Source organism: Phyllopteryx taeniolatus, chromosome 3 (assembly GCF_024500385.1).
Source record: "Phyllopteryx taeniolatus isolate TA_2022b chromosome 3, UOR_Ptae_1.2, whole genome shotgun sequence".
NCBI classification, from domain to species: Eukaryota; Metazoa; Chordata; class Actinopteri; order Syngnathiformes; family Syngnathidae; genus Phyllopteryx; species Phyllopteryx taeniolatus.
In genome coordinates, this window is record NC_084504.1 from 22,501,156 (window position 1) to 22,520,654 (window position 19,499).

Consider the following 19,499-nt stretch of genomic DNA (forward strand, 5'->3'; position numbering starts at 1 on the left):
GGGGGGGGGAGACGGGCACCTGTACCTGGATCCGTTTAAACGTCAGCGCTTTCAACAGAGTATTGGGGGACAGAGTTCACTCACTGATCCAGAATTGGTTCTTATTCGTTACGGTCTACAGGGACGTGCTATTTTTAGCAGCTTTTTATTTGGATTTTATTTCAGACATCCTTCATTAATTAGGTATTAATTAGTGAAGTAAATGCTAAATATTATTTTCTTTTAATGCCATTGTTCGAGGCAATGTAAAGATTTCCAAACTAAAATCAATAAATATAATGATAACAGACAAGTAGCCAGACAAATTAGTTTTTTATTGGTTTTACGAGTAACATTTCACTTTGTTATTACTGTTAACATTCAGCATTGGTTCAAAAGAAATCCAAAATTTCTTGTCCTATCCGCTTATTTCCCTCATCATCAGAAATGACAATCATGACAATAATATTCTCTGAAAGATCTTAAAAGTTAAAGCAGCATTTATAGGTGCACATTTAGTCATGCGCAGCATTAGTCAGTGTTAGTTTTTAAAGCCATAGGAGCTCAAGCCGTACAGGGTATCGTGATTTTGTAGTGTTGGCGTATTAAACATGCATTTACAAATCAGGAAGAGTGAGGCGTGCAAGGCAGCAAGTGAACCCTGATGTCATCTACAAAAGCACAGATTTCTGCTTTTACTCGAGACCACATCAGCATCTGGCAATGCGACACAATGCTGGGAAAGCAGACTAAGACAGAATCTGTTGGTTAAAGCATAAACACTTATATGTCCTGTGTAAGACCGCAAAGGGACCGCACATCTAGTTTAGTATAAAACTATATCTGTTGACACAAACCAGCATAACATCTAGTAACATACCCTGCCTCCTTGAAAATGTAGGCTTTAAAAGTAGGGAAAAAATGTGCAGCAATGTTTAATTCCTCAAAACTATATCCTCTGTTTCATATGATCTCATACCGGCTTGGACAGTCGTTTGACCCTCCACTGTAGCTTTTGGATTGAATCCAGTCAATCGATATTTCTTGTAAAACAAGAATAGCACTGCGATATGACGACATTTTTCTCAGTAGTCAAAAGAGGACTGCCTGAGAAGTAGACCAGCAAAGTCATCCAGTTCCACCCATGTTATTCTTCCCACCACTCCCGTCACAGTAGTATTACTTAAAGCTTGTCGGCTGGAGGCACTGAGAAAACTGACTTTGAAATTAGCATAAAATTCCAATCATATGTTATGCAAATGAATATCAACGGATAATTGGAGCATAACACAATTTGTGGAACGGTATCATAACACGAGAGGAATATGGAGACAGCAAAGCTCTCCAAAGTGAAATAAAAACTAATGCTTTATAAAAACAACAACAATATACTATTACCAGGATCATTGTGTCTCATACATTGCTGATCTGTTCTGAGCTACTGTCATTTTCCATAATGCCTAACATTTGATTTCGAAGCAAGGCAGTCTGTAAAAGGTGACATGGTCCAAATGACTGGAAGCATTACAAGTATACATTAAACAAACACTATGACTGACTCCAAAGTTCATTCTCAATATTTGCATGGAAAGCCTCTCACTAGCAGGTAACATTCTAAATGTGAAATTAATAACAAAAAGACTGGCCTGTAAAATATTTACTAAACAATTCTACAGATTAAACAAGAAAAATGTAAACAATTAAAAGTATGATAGTCTTTGTTCAGAACATGACATTGAATTCATGTTCTAGCTTATATCATCAGTGTCATCATCCAGACATTTCCAGAGTATAAAATGAATCACCTTTTGAATGTGTGTAAAATAATGACTCAAAAAGTGCATAGGACATCATCTCATGAGAGGGCCACTTAAAAGACAACAGACATGTTTCACTCTTACTAAACATAAAAAAGATGTTCTTTTGTAGTGTTTCAACAAATACCTTTGTAAATGTTTGATTTGAAAATTACTTTCATTCTCTAGTGTTTTTAAATTCACATCACGAGTAAAACAAACAAAGTAAAATACAAACAAAAAGCTGCAACAGTGGAATACAACATCCTGTCAGTGCTGAGTGCCCACAGTCATGAACAAAGCTAATACACATATCGTATTTCCTCAAATAATGGCCTCCGCTCGCATTGCCAGTGTCATCCACTTAAACAATAAACAGCACTGCACACAATTTTGATGCCTAATGTTTTGCTCTCAGGGATTTTTTTTATTTTTTTTTAATTAATTTTATTTACTATGACTGAAACCCTTGGCCACTATATGAGGAAATAGGGGATCACACTTCAGTCTCATGTTTGCTTTTTGTTTTCTAGTCAGAATAGAAACTGCTACATTAAATGAAGCTATTACGTTTTAGCCTGATGGGTGAAGCCTTTTGCAGTTTGATTTATGTCACTGGTAATATTAATGAATGTAAAAGGGTTAGGCCAACCTGTTGGCCTGGCAGCTTCTAATGAGAGGATATCATGGTTTTGCAGTGGAGAGCAGGTTGGTGAACCAGCCCGGTGCGGAACTTGAGAGCGGACGTTTCGCTTCGCCGTCCTCCTCTGACTCGTCGTCAGGGAGGAGAAACTGGGTGGAAGCCACTGAGGTGGGTGAGCCCAAACAGGGTGCCAGGCAATCCCGCTCCTCAGCTTCTCCAGGCGACTCCAAATGCCAAGAGCTTTGGGGTTTGTAGCCTTCAGAGCAGGCAGCTTGAGGCTCTTGGAAAGACTGCGGCGGAACCGGGCGCAAGTCGTCACTTGGTGCTGCAGGTTGCGTCTGAGGGTGGTAACCACCTCTGCTTGCAGCCATTTCGACCTCAGAGGAACCCTGTTGATCTATCTGGAAGACCAGAGATGACCCTGAAGTTTGGATCCCTGTGTAAGTCACATCGGTTTGCCCGGAGTCCAATGAAGACGCAGAAGAGTCTGAGGAGTCTGGGTAGCGTGGCCTGATGGGGCGCTCATCAATCATTGGGTTGTAGTAACGTAATGACGCTGGCTCATCTGTGTCGACTTTCTCATCTCCAATCATCTGATCCTCCTCATCCTCATCCTCTTCGGGAATGACGACCAGCACTTCTTTAAGGGAGTCCAATTCAGGCTTTTCTACAACATGGACCAGATTGTGGTGCGATGGCCTCACATCCAGCGGACCCTGTCGGGTTTAATCAAACAATGATCAAAGACGTAAATGAGTTACAGTATAGTAAAAAATTATAACAATACATATCAAACAAAATTTAATAAGAATTAGACCCAATACAAGAGCTGCATCACAAGTTGTCAGTGGCATTGCTTTATTAACATTTATTTTTGTAGTTTAAAGTGGTATAGAACCGCATTATACAGGGGAGAGGGTCAAAAAATGTTGCTAATCAGTATGACACAGTTCTACACCACTGCAAACTAAAGTAATAAATTAATATCTCTCTGAAAACTCTTGCTTACATCAGTGATTCCTTTTTTTTTTTTGGCCTGTTCGGCTGTTAGGTCAAGCAAAATGGAAAATCTGTATCCCTTTTATGCCGCAACAGTTTTACTGTGTCACAGTGGAGTTTTAGATCAGTGATTTCTAACCACAACACATTCATGTGTCATGAGAGATGAAGTGTACAGCAGGAAATTATCCTATTTCACTTAATTGGTCTGAAAATGATTATTTATTTAGAACAAATAATGTAGCCATCTATTCCAGCAATGTATTGTGACTGGCAGAACAATTAAATGCTCTTCCACTAGATGCAGCAAGTAAAATTAACCTGTGTATCCACTTGTTTCCATTCATAAAAGAGAATAAGACTTTTTATGTTGGTGGTGGGATTTTTCTAATGTAAAATATGTACCTTAACTCAATAAACAGTGGAAAACTCTGATTTAGATTTTAGCGGCGTGGTTAATATTGTGGTCAGACAAACTGACACATACTTGCGTTCTGGTCCATTCGTCGTCCAATTTGGGCTGAGGTATGTCTGGGTAAAAGGCTGTCTTTACCCTGATGAGAACAAAATGGCAAATGCTATTGTAAAGCATGCAACAATGAAGACATTACTTCATTTGAGTTAATAGTATTATTCAAGTAACATGCCCGAATAAAAGGTGTTTCAGGAAGAAAAGTGGCTGCACTGACTTACCATTTTCGTTTCTTATAGCAAAGTAAAGTGACAATGGCAAGCGACAATGCTGTAGCTCCCACAGATGCCAGTATTTCCAGGATGAGCCAATCAGCTTGAAGGAAGAGAACACATATTACGTTAAAAAAAAATAGAAAGAAATTACTGCGCAAATATATTTACAGGGAGTAATACAGTAAGGGGATGCACATACCGAACAGCTCCACTGTGATGGAGATGGTGGCACCTGTGTCCTCGCCTGCTGAGGTGTAGGCTTTGACTGTGAATTTATAGGAGCCGTCGGAGACACCCTTAACTGTGTATTTCCTGCTTCCTTCTCCCAATAGATTGCCTACAAGGATGGATAGCGTGGGGAACAAGGTGTAAAGAATGCACAAGAGTTTTGATTGATTTTGCTGCACTCAAACACCGCTGAAGTGTTGGAAGGGGCCAATGCTTACCTAATTGCACAAGCTGGGAGTCATTGCTGAGGTAAACATTGTAGCCCAGGATGTATCCTCTCCTGCTGACTTCCGGCATGGCTCCCCATGTCAAGAGAACATCCGAGTCCTGCTGACTGATTGACAGGTGGGGCACGGATCTGGAGGGAGCTTGGGTAGGGAAGGGAGTAGTTCAAAATTCAAAGACAATTTGAAAAGAAATGCTGCTTTAGTGGAAAAGAATTTGGTCGCATTTACCCTGCTCCTGCATGTAGCCCTGCCAGCGCCGCAGCAGCTCAGAGGAGCAGCTGAACAGGGAGATGTTGTACCTCACACCAGGCTGGAAGTTGGCTGATGAAGAGATGACATAATGTCGTTGATTTGAACATACCAAAATGTACCAATGAAAGCTTCCAAAGGTTTTAATGAAATGCAAATGTGTATAATAAGTCAGTCCATCCATCCATTTTCTATAGTGCTCATGGTCATTAAATTTGCGGTTTGAGCTTGAGCCTGTCCAAGCTGATTTTCGGGCAAGGGGCAGGGTACACCCTGGATTGCTCGCTAGTCAATTGCAGGGCACATACAGTACATATAAAAAGTCTACACACTGCTGTTCAAATGCCAGATTTTTGTGGTATCAAAAAAACTTCAACATTTTTTTCACCATTAATGTAAACTAGAACTTCTACAACTCAATTAAATGTTTTACAAATCTTTTGGAGAGGAAGTAAAAATAAACACCTGCAATAATGTGTGCACACCCTCTTATAACTGGGATGAGGCTAAATTCAGAATCAACCAATCACATTCAAACGCATGTTTAATGAATCAGCACACAGCTGCCACCATCTAACATGCTTTTGATTAGCACCAAATACATTTAAGCTGTTCTAATAGGTTTTTCCTCACTTTTATTTTTTGCCATCTATCTGATACCTGAAGGTTTCATGGTAACACTGATTGCTATTTTGAACTGTTCCTAATTCCTTCCACCTTATCTAAGGCCCCAGTTTCAGCTAAAGAAAAATAGCCCCAAAAAATTATGCTGCCACAACCATGCTTCGCTGTCGGTTGGTGTTCTTCTGGTGATTAGCAGTGTGCCAAAAAGTTCAACCTTGGTTTCATTGGACCATATCATATCTTCCCACGTTTGGGAGATTTTGTTATGGTCCAATGAAACCAAGGTTGAACGTCTGAGTCATAATTCCAAAAGTTACAGTATAATTAGTGCTAACACAATATTGCTCAACACCATACCTACACTGAAATATGGTGGTGGCAGCATCATGCTTTGGGGCTGTTTTTCTTCAGCTGGAATTGGGGGCTTAGACATGGTGGAAGGAATTATAAACAGTTCAAAATAGCAGTCAGTGTTACCACCAAACCTTCAGGCTTCTGCTCAGAGGCACTTTAAATGGTGGTGGGTGTGTGCTGACTGCATTCACACTTACAGTCATGCCTCAGGACAATTAAGAGTCTTCCGTGAACCTAACATCCATGTTTTTGGAATGTAGACGGAAGCAGAGAAGTCTGTAGGGTTTTTTAATACTAAAAGCTGTGAGAAGTCGAAGAGCAGAGTGATATTACGTGTCATTTAAATGTACAGTAGATGTCAATGCACTTGCACCATAACAGATTTGAAAATTCCCACTTGCAGTGTTAGTCCAGGCACATTTAGCTTGAAGTACCTGACTCAATAGTGGCATTTGTGTTTCCCATTGTGAATTTGACCCATTCGACGGAGCAGTCTTGATGGCAGAGTCCGTCATGCCACTCTATGACGTAACCACAGCTTGAGTTGGCGTCATCCTGCCAGACCAGGGGGAAACCTCCGTCCATATAAACCACCTTAGACTCAACAATAGGACTCTTGTCTGGGAAAAATATGGAAATAGTTTTTAAAAATACATTTTTAAAATGATACATAGTCTGCACCCCTCAATATAGGCAATACTTTAGAAACGGCTATTTCAAAATATTCAAAACTGAGTATGATCCAGTGGAGTTTTACCATAATCACAATAATTAATGGTGTTCCAAAAAAAATAATAACATGACCTCAAAAGTTAGCGAGATGTGTAAAAACTAAAAAGGACACATATTGGTCATGTTTTCAGATGTCTCAATTATGTATCTGTGATTTGCTTTCATCAAAGAATCCTAAGGATCAAGAATAAGTGAATTTGTCAAATCATTCATAAAATCTGTATATAGTATGCTGTTGGAATTTTCATGAATCTCTTTTCATCATGAAGCCTATTTAATTTCATTTGCATAGGACGTAGTTATTCTGAATAATATTTCAAATGATGGAAAATTTTGGGGGACACCTTCTATATTAATTAATACATCTCGGACAGTGTCAATCTGAAGAGACAGAATCTCTTGTAATGTACACATTAGATTGCATACTGTAAGTACCAAATGTTGTGGTTATTTATGATTACAAGTTTAGTCTGTACACCTGTGAGGTTACAGCACCCTCCTGACGATCACATACCTGCGACACGTAGAGGTATAATTACACTTGCGGGCAGTGAATGCCCAGCAGCGTTCTTGGCAACAACAGCTGCCATGACCTGGTTGTCATTGGTGAAGGCGTTGATTTGGGTGAGGTTGATTGGGAGCACGAAAGTGTCGGCAGGAAGCATTTCAGTGTGCTGCAGGCTCTCGTTGGGGCTCCACAGCGTCACCTCGAAAGACGTGATCTGGCCGTGGCTTTCTCGTGCTGTCAGAGGCTAAAGAAGGGAAGGTTGAGCAAGAGTAAGATATCTTTGTATTATTTGCATATTTCAGATGTTTATGGGATTGAAACTTCGTGACCTGCTGCAGGACTAATACCTGTATGTCTGTTACAGTGATACAGTGGATATAGAAAGTGAACACAGCCCAGTTAAAACAAAGTAAAAAGAAAGACATGACAATAGCAAATTCCAACTTTTTTTTTTTTTTTATTTTATTTTTTAAATTAGACAACCAAGATTAGCAGTCACCAAAATGGTGCCCGTGGGCACTGGGTACCACCCAGGGACCACATAAGGGGCCCAAAGGCCTGTTCAAGAAATAGCTCACCAGTGAAGACATTGTTATTTCCTATGAAAGTTTTAGAAGTGATCATTTGAAAATGGAAACAGTTGTAGAGCTCTGTAGAAATAGTGTTGCATCTTGATACTGATCTGTTTCCCATTTTGCTCATTGTTGATATTTATTGTGTGAAATCATTAACATGCTAAGTGTCTTCCTAAATAAGATATTAATAACAACATATAATTAAAGGTAATTTGAGAACATTTATTTTAGAAGCATGTAAACTGATAGCGCTTCACATTTATCAGTGACCAAGAAGTAGGTGTCTGTTTCAAAAAGGGTGGTGACCCCTGACCTAGATCATGTACAATTCAACTTATCAACAATTCAATTTTCATTATACAAAAACGCATTCATTACATTCATTGTCCAGTTTATAAGATAGTGCATATAATTTATACAGTGGAAAAAGTAGAACACAACATCATGAGCAAACACAGCTAAATTTGAATACACACAATCAGAAATCCATCCATTTTTCCACACCGCTTATCCTCACTAGGGTCGCAGGCGTGCTGGAGCCTATGCCAGCTGACTCTGGGCGAGAGGGGGGGGGGGGGGTACACCCTGAACTGGTCGCCAGCCAATCCCAGGGCACATATAAACAAACAACCATTCGCACTCACATTCACACCTACGGGCAATTTAGAGTCGGCAACTAACCTGCCACGCATGTTTTTGGATGTGGGAGGAAACCGGAACTATTTGCACTCACCTTCACACCTATGGGCAATTCAGAGTATTTTCAATTAACCTACCACGCATGTTTTGTTTGGAATGTGGGAGGAACCCGGAGTACCCGGAGAAAACCCACAGGGAGAACATGCAAACTCCACCCAGACAAGGCCCGATTTGAACCCGGGATCTCAGAACCGTGAGGCTGATGCGCCAACCAGTCGGCTACCGTGCCAACCACGGGAAGAAATCATCCAGTTAAATAATACTTGAATTAATAAAAATAATAATAATACAAAAATAAAATACCTTCCAAATGATCTGACCAGTGTTGTCACTGTTGATGTGCATCCACACGTCAGGCTGATCTGGAACTATGAAATTCAATGATTCAATTCAAGTTGATACAATACAACCAAATAGCAACACAAAAAAATACATAAGCAGTACAGTTCAGTGGCAATATATTTAATTTAGAAACATTTATCTAAATACAGGCATATCAAGAGGTGGTTTGTAAACTGTACATGCTTCCTTACCATCAATATTTGTTTTGATAGAAAGGGGTTGGCTCCAGTTTCCCCACTTCCAGAAATTCTGCTGCGCTCCACAGCGGACTTTAACGATGTAATCCTCATCAGGATGAAGCTCCAAAAGCCACACCGCCCTCAGACCAACGCCTGTGAAGGTGCGCTGGACACATACATCAACATTAACAGATATAAGAAAGAAACAATGGTGCTGTAACCTGTGCACAAAGGAAGTAACTCACCTTTGTTTTGTTGCCATGAGTGCTGAGCTCTACCTGGCAGACAAGCGCCAGGGAAGTATAGCTCTCATATTCCCACTTCCACTGTAAGGTAGCATTCCATGCATTGATGACAGCGCTCGGATTTGAAGGTGCCACAGGGCGTACTAGAATGAAAAATGGGAGAAATTCAAAATAAATGCTGAAGATACGTTTACATTTTATCTCTGGACTTTTGACAGTTACAAATTTGTTTATGTGTTACGCAATAAGGTGGCACTGATCCACTCACCTCTGTGTCGGATTTCAGCTGAATCCAACACGCTGTACTTGCCCAGAGGATTCACAGCTTCCAGCGTCCAGTTACCCTCCCACTGCTCCACACTACATTTCCACAGCTTTTCAACCAGAGAGGCGTCAGCACATTTCCTACAAAAATAATTTTTAAAAATCATCATATTATACTGTGAGATGGTATTTGGTTGAGAAGAAAAAAAGGTTTAATTTTCTCTTTCTCCTCTGGATGAACTGTGCTTAGGATAGCGCACAAAGTACCTGTTGTTCAGGGAGTAGACTGTTCTCCGTTTTCCATACAGTTGTGTGTCTCTCACTTCTTTCCACCGGCACACGGCTGAGGTCAAATCTCGAGTCTCGCACTGAAAGGCACTGAGGAGAGGAGGATCTGGGGAAGTGATGGAAAAAAAATAAAGTATGAAGTAACTTAAGTATGACACCAATATGCATTGAAAACCACAAACTTCCTAGATACTCTGAAAATTTGAGATTACCCATTGTCTGATGGAATATTTTATCCCTATATGAATATAAGTGAATGGGCGAAAAAGTAGCTTACATTAAATAAGAATTACAACTCTTTCATGTAATACATTTTGCAGTAACGTTTTGCTGAAACTACAGCAATAAATAGGAGGATTTTGCAACGGGAAAAAAAGTATAAAATTATGTTCCAAATTTTAACTAATAAATAAGTTACCTGCCATTCAATAATGTAGCCAGATAAATTACATCGTAGAAATGTATTCTAGTACTGCTGTTCAAATCAAAAAATGGAACTGATTTTATTAAGTCTTTAAAAACAGCCTTCTGAAAAGTATTTCCCTAATTCCTAATGAGGTGGATAATTCTGGGTTTTCGTTAGCTGTAAATTATCATCACCAAAATTATAAAAAACAAAATCATGAATTATTTCACTCTGTGTAGCGAATCTATATACTGTAATGAGTTTCACTTTTTTGCCTTGATTGGTGGAAATTAGTGATTGAGATGCACCTGTATGAGAAACATATTGTGCATAAAAACTAAAACACTTTGATCAATGCGTTTCACTGATAAGCTACAATGTATAGTAGAGTTGATGCTGCTTAAGCAATAGCTTATTCTCAGCTTTCACATTTGACTAAATAATACAAAATACGCCAAATAAGGTCGCAAAAAGTGTCAAGTTGCTGTGAATTTTTATTTTATGGTTTGCATTCAATTAACCAAATGTAAGTATTTAATACAATCTTACATCCAACAAATACCACGGCTCCAGACAGTTTGTTCTTTTCGAGGCTGTCCTGGCATATGACGTTGGTCCCCGTTCTGTTGGATGGGGCCTGGTGAGTCACAGTGATGCTGTAACTCCGCCGACTCAGCCGCGTGGCGTTCATGGCCGTGTCGCCGTAATGGATCGAACCGAAAAACCGCCCTTCTGCCACAATGCAACAGAAGGTGGTGCTGCCCCCTGCAGGCACAATTCTATCCTGGGGGTACAACTGGAAGTCCACATTGGTGGGAAGATCGCTTCCTGAAGAAGGAGAAACAATTGGAGGAGGAGGATCATTTGAGTGCAGAAAGATATAAATAGACATAGTTCTGTATAATCAAGCACAGAGGAGACATACTACTAAAGTGGCAGTTTTGACCTACCTTGGATGATCTGCGTGCTGCTCCATTCACTCGTCGCTGTGCCCTCTCTGGAGCGGATTTGGACAGACAATGAGGTACATTGCAGTGGTTCTGCTGAGGTCCAATTCCACTCGTACCGATCAGTTGTCTGGTTCAGAGGCACATGCAGCATGTCCTAAAACACAGGGTGAAAAAAAAGCGATGAGATGTCTTCTTGTCAATTGATTTTCCTACATTATGTTAACAATTGCACATTACCATAACATTCACACTATTATATGGATTTTCGCTATTCGCGGTACGGCCCGGTCCCTATCCCCCACGAATAGCTGGGAGCCACTGGGGTACACTTATTACAGGGCTTTGCCATAACTTAGAGCTGTGATTAAAAAAAATAATAAGAAGAAGAATATATATGAGGCGGGGTACATCTTTGACCTGTCGCCAGTCAATCACAGGGAAAGACATTTTTTTTCAAAAACCTGTGTGTATATATATAGACAGGATTTTGAACAATTTTACAGCCCAAACTATCAAAGTGGAAATGAACGGGGAATTACTCCACAGCACGAGGTCCATGATTAGTTGCAAACACTGTTAATTCTCACTGTGCAGATCCCGTTGTTGTGGTGGGCCCAGACGGAGGCCAGGTTTCCCCTTTTGAGGCACTGCTAAGTCAAGGTGCCACTGTATAACAACGCTCAACGCCATTTTAGAATGAGACTCTGGCAGCGTAATTCAAAATAAGAATGAAAGAAAACGAGAACGGCCCTCACATAGAAGACTGTTTCATTGAGTTCCGTCCTGAGGATCATGACATCAAACGTTGTGGCATTGCCTCCCAGCCAGGATACGGATATTTGCTGCGTGTCCGTGTTCGATGTCAGGCTCACCTGCTGGGGTGCAGTCAGGTCTGAGGAGAGACATAAGCAAGCACACAAAATCCTAAATCTATCACGACTGTTTCAAGTTCAACCCATTGCGTGCGCTGTGCGCATAACCGACTGTTGAAAGTTGGATGAAGATTCCTACCATTTTGAGTATGAGTATGTACCACTGAAAGGAGACAACAGATGAGCCAGACAGGCCAGCAGCTGGATTGTAATTGAGGCATGGCGAGTGACTGTTTGTGTTCCTTTCCACTACAGCAGCACCATGGTGTTGGTAGAGCACCCTGTGAGAGCCTAAAAAACACAAATACATACATTTAATCCAGTGAAGTCATTCATATACACTGGAGCGTTGCTGTTTTGAATGAGCTGGATGTTTCAGAAACAACCTCCGGTTCTTCCCGCACGTCAACTCTTTATCTTGTGCTAACTGGAAGAGCCATCCCTAAACAGCACATGTGCCAACCTGAAGGAATAAGCAAGCCACAGCACAATACACCAGCCACAACATTTGTACACCTGCACAATGAGCTCTCCATCCAAAATGATTTAGAGCAGGCCTCCAAAGCCAAACAATCCTAAGCATGTCTGTCTGTCAGTTTAGTGACAAAAATATATACGCGCCACATGGTACCGTTGCACTCCAGTCCAGTAGGTAGCAGCATTTCCCATTATTGTTTTTCATTGCAGCTCCATCTGTTGAATTTGGTGCTACTAAACTGAATATTAATATAAAGTAAGAATTTCAACACATCTCTCAGATTGGCTCTCTTAGAACAGGTGTACCTAATGATGAGGTTGGTGAGTACAAAGAAAAACTTTCTTTCTTAGAAAGATTTAATCCATCATCATAATGGAAAATCACAGAGTACTGTAGTTTTCTTTTCAAAATTCCATTGCCACTTTTAGCAAATGCATTTCATGGTCCAAAGAAGAAGAAGAAGAAACAATGTTTTTGCCATATTAAAGAACTATAAAAAATATTGCTCTGCTCCATTTACTGTAAATCAAGTTGCTCAAGAACAACAAAACTGCATGCCAGTTTGGCTGATGTCAACATTTGCTTAAAAATGCACTAAAAGAAGACAAGAAACACAGTCGCACTGGAAAAGGGAGGACAACCAAGTTAGGAGTAAAGTCAACATTATGGTTGACAAGAAGCACAAGCAAAGATGACATATTTAAACCCTTGAACTCGACAAACCTGAGAGTTTGTGTATTCCAAATCTCGGATTTATTGCATTCAACTGTCACACAGGTGTAGCAGTTTCCAATGGGACAAGCTTGGACATGCACGACAAGAAGGTAAAAACAAATCTCGGGAACTACTCAATCCATTATTGCAACACACAACCTGGAATGCACTTGTATACATTATCAACTTCATTTTTTCATTGAAAAAGCAGCACCTCCAGCTGAAATTCAAAGTCATACTGTAGCTCCACATAAATACAGCTGACTTGACACAATGTTTTGACACTCATGTGTCGCCACCAGGATGGTTTCCGAACCAGTTGCAAACTTGGTGGGCCCCTTCACATAAAAAACAGAATACGCCTTACAGCCCCCACCACGTCCTATAAGCTGAAAGTCCAGTGATTGGAAGCTGGACAATGAGCAGATTCTGGGAAATGCACCCAAGAACACTGATAGCTCTAAATGCTCGCCACACATGGACAAATCAATACTTGTTTGCAGGGCAGCAGCCATAAATGCGACCACAGAAGAGGCAAACAACAAGAACGTGGTCGGCACTTAAAAACCAAGCCGGAGCTTCATCTGTATGCCAGCAGCGTTCCCGTTTTAGACAAGACTTTTTCCTCGTCTCACCACCTCAGACTTTGCCTTTTTTGTCCTCAGTCATTCAGAGCTACGGGAAAATATGTCCAAATGCCATGTAAAGTACAGGACTGCAAACATTTCTCAGAACCCAAACTTGTTTAAAGAACATTTTGTCTTGTCAGTCCATTTCTGAGAAAAACAGGACAACAGTAAGACCTTGTGACCACCTAAGAGTTTTAAGCCTTTTCATTCCATTCCCACAAAACTTCAATTCACTTAGTCAAATTATTTTTTTTAACAAATTACTGAACATAAAGAAGGGAAATGTTATAAAGGTGATTTTTTTTTTTTTTTTTTTTACATTATCAACATTTTATAGATCACTATATATTCCCTCAGGTCTCCATCCAATTGTTTTTGATAAATTTGAACACAATCAAATCCTGACCACTGTTCGACTTCTGATTTCTTTAGATTCACAACTATTTTTCCCAAAGGAAAAAAAAGGAAACAGTAGGAATAATATGTTCCAGGATCAAACTGGCTAGCAACAAAAACAATTGTTATACAGGGAATTGAAAACATTTTAACATCCTTAACATTCAAATGTAAAGATAAGTTAGTTCAAATTAACAGAAACCGACAAAAGAGTCCCAACCATAATGGCGATTGCACAATGTCATTTTTGTGTAAAAAGGTGGTGCTTCTTTTGGAATAAATTATGGCTGCCTGCCACCATCGAATATTTTTAGAATCAATTAGTAATCGTATAAAAAATTATTTTGCATGACAAAGCAACAATGCCAAATAATGCATGATGGAAATGACAGGCCTGTTGAATAGACCAAGCAATTGGATTTTATTCCTGAAAAAAAACAAAAAAACAAGTATTTATATTCCAATTCCAACTGTTGGCTCCAAAATACAATTTATCACAAATTAGTTTCCAGGTTTATACAATACAGAATCATACGGACATGAGGCTACAGTGGCTACCCTCCCCGTGCGTTCTAATTAGCGATGGCAGGCTATATTCAATTAGTTAACGTTGATGTTTACATTACCTTGTGTCGCAAAACTTCTTGAGCTGCAGTTAAAACTAGGTGTTATGATGTTGAATCATCATAGACGTGCTGTGTGAAATGAATGACCCCAAACTTTGAACCTTCTCTGTCTTTTCGACTATTTTGTTGGCTCTTGGCAAGCAGAAAAGCCAAGGAGAAAAGCAGTGAAATCTTAGTCCAGATGAGATTTTTTTCCCCTTTGTGATCATGAGAGGAGGTGCTGCACCCCGTAACACAACGTCTCAACATACTTAAATTCTGCTGACAAAATAGGAAGACAACAGAGAGTAAACAGAGAGACAAGGCACATCCAAGTAACAAACAAAAGAACGATAACTTCTAAAAAGGTGGATGCGTCCATGATTCAATGATCCTATTTTTTGAAGAGTCACAGTTCGTTTGAAAACATTTTTATGTTTATGTTTATGTCACCACATAACATGGGTGATAGTAATTAAACAAAGCCTCGAGGCAGAAATTTTGCTTCATCCTTTTTTGTTATCGAATTATTCAAGATACTGGAGTCATTGTTTCAGTCTTAGAATAAATGACACAAAAAAAGCTCACTAAACTAAGCTCCATTGAGTCTTGCGACATATGCTGACCTCTCGTGGGACATTATGCCACCATAATGGTGGTCCACCATTCATCCACGTTCATCCTTAGAGCCTAAACTGAGGTAAACTGATGTCTCTCACAATGGTGGTTCAAAATATGTTTTGTGGCGTTTTAGAGGCCCACTTCTGAATTGTGAAACGGGGCCGATTAACTTCAGCGGTTCCGCTGATTTGTGAATTCATATGTTACACCAAAGAAGTGCAGCACAACAAATGAAATTGGGATACAAGGGAGTGAAAAAAAGGCCACTTCCTCGGATATGTGTTTACATTCTGAAACAAGAGCCTCAATCCTGATCCTGACCTTTGAATGGGAACTAGAGGACAAACGGATGCTTTAGGAACAAAATATGTTAACGGATGCGAGTGTGCGTGCGTGCGTGCGTGCGTGCGTATGTGTCTGTGTCTGTGTGTGTGGGCCCGTGAAAATGCCAGTTCTATGACATCACTTGCGGAAGGACATTCAGTCCTGTGTGTGAAGCTGTTGGACTCAATCAGTCCTTCCTTCCTTCCTGTTCTCTGTAGTTCTTTATGCATTTAGCCCTACAACACGTAGGCAACAGGAAGAGTGTAAAAGAGTCACTTGCTGATTATTTAAGGAGGTTTAACAGGCACCATTCTCATCGTAACTCGACCATGTCATCCGATACGAACATAGCTACAAGTGAGTAGGGAGAAAGAAGCCACGGGTTGGTGTAACAGGAGCTCCTGTCTGTAATGGTCATTAACTTCTCCCAGTTTCCATTACCAAGACACACCAGAGTGCAGTATAAGAAAACCTTACTGCCTGATTCAACGAAAACAGACTGTACCTAATACGAGGGCAAAGGCACTCAAGTCATTCTGCTAGGGATAATTAAAGGGGCGATTATTATATTTGAAGGGATCAAGTACCTTTTTCCTATGAGAGATCAGTCATGTCAGTCCTCCGCGGGACATATTAAATGTATGAAGAAATACGTTGCAGCAATCAAACATGTTTCTTTAATATATATTTAATATATATTTAATATATCTTTTTCGAATTGCATGGTGGGGCAGATCAAATGGCCCACAGGTCATAGATTCCCTCTGTTTCAAAGGATACAGTCTATACAAAGTAATGCAACCCCAAGTTTGTGTTTCGAGAGTAAAAAGAATAGGAAAATAAATGATACAAAAAACACACTAATCAAGACTAAATTATGCAGCACACCATTACATCTTAAAAAGCATGCAATAACAATAACAATACAGCTGATCTTATTTTGTATGAATATTTCCACTGCCATCAGTAAATCTTATATTGTTATTGTAAAAGCTTAATCGCTTAGGTCATTTTAACGTACAGTCACAATATCAATAAAAAAAAATACTAACGTCCTCGCTAAAAATAGTGTTTTTTCTTTATGTCTGTGTAAGATTTTTAACCCTCAAGATCATGGGATTCTGCAAAGGTTGAATCAAGGCAATTAGACTCTTCTTGTGTTTTTTCTTGTTTTCTGAAAGTGTTTCAAAATGACTTGGCAATTACGCTAATAGGCTAAGAATTTGAAAGCTTTTGCCCTTCTTGTGTAACTCAATGAGATAACCAAACTACTAGTGGCACCTCTCAACATGGTGCACTGCAGTACTACACCACCAATGTTAAAATGAATTTGGACTTTGTTAATCATAATTGAGAGCTATTTTATTTTTTGTAAAGGCATATTTTCTAGCCATGCGATTGGCTGGCGACCAGTCCAGGGTGTACACCGCTTCTCCGCCAAAGTCAGCTGGGATAGTCTCCAGCCCACCTGTGACCCAAGTGAGGATAAGCGGGACAGAAAATGAAGAATGGATATTTTGTAAACAGTTTTTGAATTGGATCTCATTACACGTGTAGTGTGCATGTGAACCTAATGCCGTTGCTGATGGGTGCATTAAGGCCTGTTGTGTGACCATGAGGAGTATTAATATTTTAAGATTTATAACTGTACAACATCGTTTAATGGAAAACAGACAGACATAAGACATTGATGCGCTCACAATTATTTAAATGATGATGAAATGCCATTATCAAGCCTGAATGTACCAGTATTGTCCTTTTTATTGTCATCACTTTCTTTTAAATGTATTATACTCATAATATTCCCTCAACGGAAAATTCAACCCACACTCCAATGCTCCAATTGATTGATTTTGCAGACCACACAGAACTACTGTAGATCACACACATGCAAGGAGAGCTTTGGAGTAAAAGAGGTGCCCAAAGAGTGCTACGCCACTTGAGCTGGGTTGTTGGTTATGATGCCTTGCTCAAGGTCACCTCAACAGTCTCCAGCAAGCATACTTGCCATTTTTACACTTTTTTTTTTTTTTTACACACTAATGACTTGACTTGAGTTACCTTAATAATTTCTTAATGTGTGGATGTCACTGTGCAAAAATACACTTTTAAATTCTTTTTTTTTTTAATCTTCCATAACAAGTGACAAACAGAGAAGTCTGCGTAGCATTGTGTCAATAAGGTTAGCATTAGCATGTGGTCAGCATCAATGTCAGCAGCAAAAGATCTCATGACGTCCTACATTCACGGAGGACAGTGATGGCATTTGGGGTTTCACTTTTTTTTTTTTTTTTTTGGGGGGGGGGGGGTGGATATCGTGAAATATTAAATTTATCAGGGTTGTTGAAGAGATTTAAATATTAGCAATGTCCTATACACCACATGCGTGTAAAAGGGCTGTTGTTTAGAAGGGGGGGACACAGTGGGCCAACAACAAGCGGACACCAGACATATTATGAGTTAACAATGGGAAAGAAAAAAAAATACCTTATCTGTGGCCACAAATCCTTTATGATGTCGTGAATCACGTAATCCAGCGAGTAAACGATTGTCGTAGTGATTTTGATGTATTACAATCGTGGGCCCGTGCTGTCTGGCAAACCCAATCCCAATGGATCGAAACAGTGTGGGTTCGGATTACTGGAACCCAGTGTTTTTGATTGGCACTTGCACGGACCAATGGGATTCGAGAAAAACAGCCCGGGACCGCAAGAAAGGGCGTTGTCGCGTTGCGTTCAAATACAACTGGAAAAGGGAGCTGTTCTCTCTGTAAATGACGCTGTATAGAACCAGACTGTGAATGTCTACAGCATGGGTTCTCAAACACAAAATTGCCTATTTTCGGGAAAAGGACTTACATCAGTGGCTCTCATAAATAAATAAATAAATAAAACATTTAAAAAAGTAGGCCTAAATAACGTAGCTGGCCTCTGCGATCATTAAAAAATGAGGCGGAAGTTTTAGTATTAAAAAATAAATTTATAATTGTAAACAACTAACCCAGCGGCTATCACTGTGCTTACTTTCTACACTGGGACGCAAAGCAAGGAAAGAGAGGAATAAGGGATTTGCTCAGATTTCTTGCTCAATTGTTTTCCACCAATCACACGCGCGAATCGTGGTTGTTTTGCTCCACTTTCTGCTCCGTGTCAAGGGCATTTTAGCACAGTTTGCTCGATCTTGTTTTGGTTCTGAATGCGGAGATGTGATTCTGACCTTGAGTGGCTTGTAAAAAGTCTATAAATTATATATATATAGTGGGGCAAAAAAGTATTTAGTTAGCCACCTATTGTGCAAGTTCTCCCACTTAAAAAGATGAGAGAGGCCTGTAATTTTCATGGGAATTTGGTATACCTCACCTATGAGAGACAAAATGAGGAGAGAGAGGGAAAAACAAAAAAAAGAAAAGAAAAAAAACAAACAAAACAAATGTTCTATTTTGGTTGGACCATATGACATTCTCCCAATCCTCTTCTAGATCATCCAAATGCTCTCTAGCAAACTTCAGATGGGCCTGGACATGTACTGGCTTAAGCAGGGGGACACGTCTGGTACTGCAGGATTTGAGTCCCTCGTGGCTTAGTGCGTTACTGATGGTAGCCTTTGTTACTTTGGTCCCAGCTCTCTACAGGTCATTCATTAGGTGCCATTGTGTGGTTTTGGGGTTTTTGCTCACCGTTCTTGTGATCCTTTTGACCCCACGGAGTGAGATCTTGTGTGGAGCCCCAGATCGAGGGAGATTATCAGTGGTCTTGTATGTCTTCCACTTTCTAATAATTGCTCCCTAAGTTGATTTCTTCACACCAAGATGCTTACCTATTGTAGATTCAGTCTTCCCAGCCTGGTGCAGGTCTACAATTTTATTTCTGATGTCCTTAGACAGTTC

At 39.9% G+C, this 19,499-nt stretch overlaps 1 protein-coding gene across 1 annotated transcript; it reads right to left on the minus strand.

Moving 5' to 3' along the window:
- Positions 1–297: 297 nt before the first annotated feature.
- On the minus strand, positions 298–18,259 carry lifra (LIF receptor subunit alpha a). The gene is made up of 18 exons (XM_061767671.1): positions 18,101–18,259; positions 11,986–12,137; positions 11,730–11,866; positions 10,975–11,128; positions 10,574–10,852; positions 9,598–9,724; positions 9,335–9,471; positions 9,067–9,209; positions 8,834–8,987; positions 8,604–8,668; positions 7,033–7,270; positions 6,221–6,406; positions 4,788–4,880; positions 4,551–4,700; positions 4,304–4,441; positions 4,111–4,204; positions 3,905–3,971; positions 298–3,134 (listed from the first exon to the last, which is right to left on the minus strand). Exons 2-18 carry the CDS (start codon positions 12,065–12,067, stop codon positions 2,460–2,462), a joined length of 2,919 nt encoding a protein of 972 aa, XP_061623655.1. The 5' UTR covers positions 12,068–12,137; positions 18,101–18,259; the 3' UTR covers positions 298–2,459.
- Positions 18,260–19,499: the final 1,240 nt, after the last annotated feature.

Coding starts and splice junctions, on each gene's coding strand:
- lifra (XM_061767671.1), bottom strand. CDS start 12,067: ATGCCTCAATTACAATCCAGCTGCTGGCCTGTCTGGCTCATCTGTTGT. Junction 9,472..9,597: donor GTCTACTCCCTGAACAACAG/GTACTTTGTGCG, acceptor TTATTTTTGTAG/GAAATGTGCTGACGCCTCTC. Junction 3,135..3,904: donor ACGAATGGACCAGAACGCAA/GTATGTGTCAGT, acceptor TAAACCCGACAG/GGTCCGCTGGATGTGAGGCC.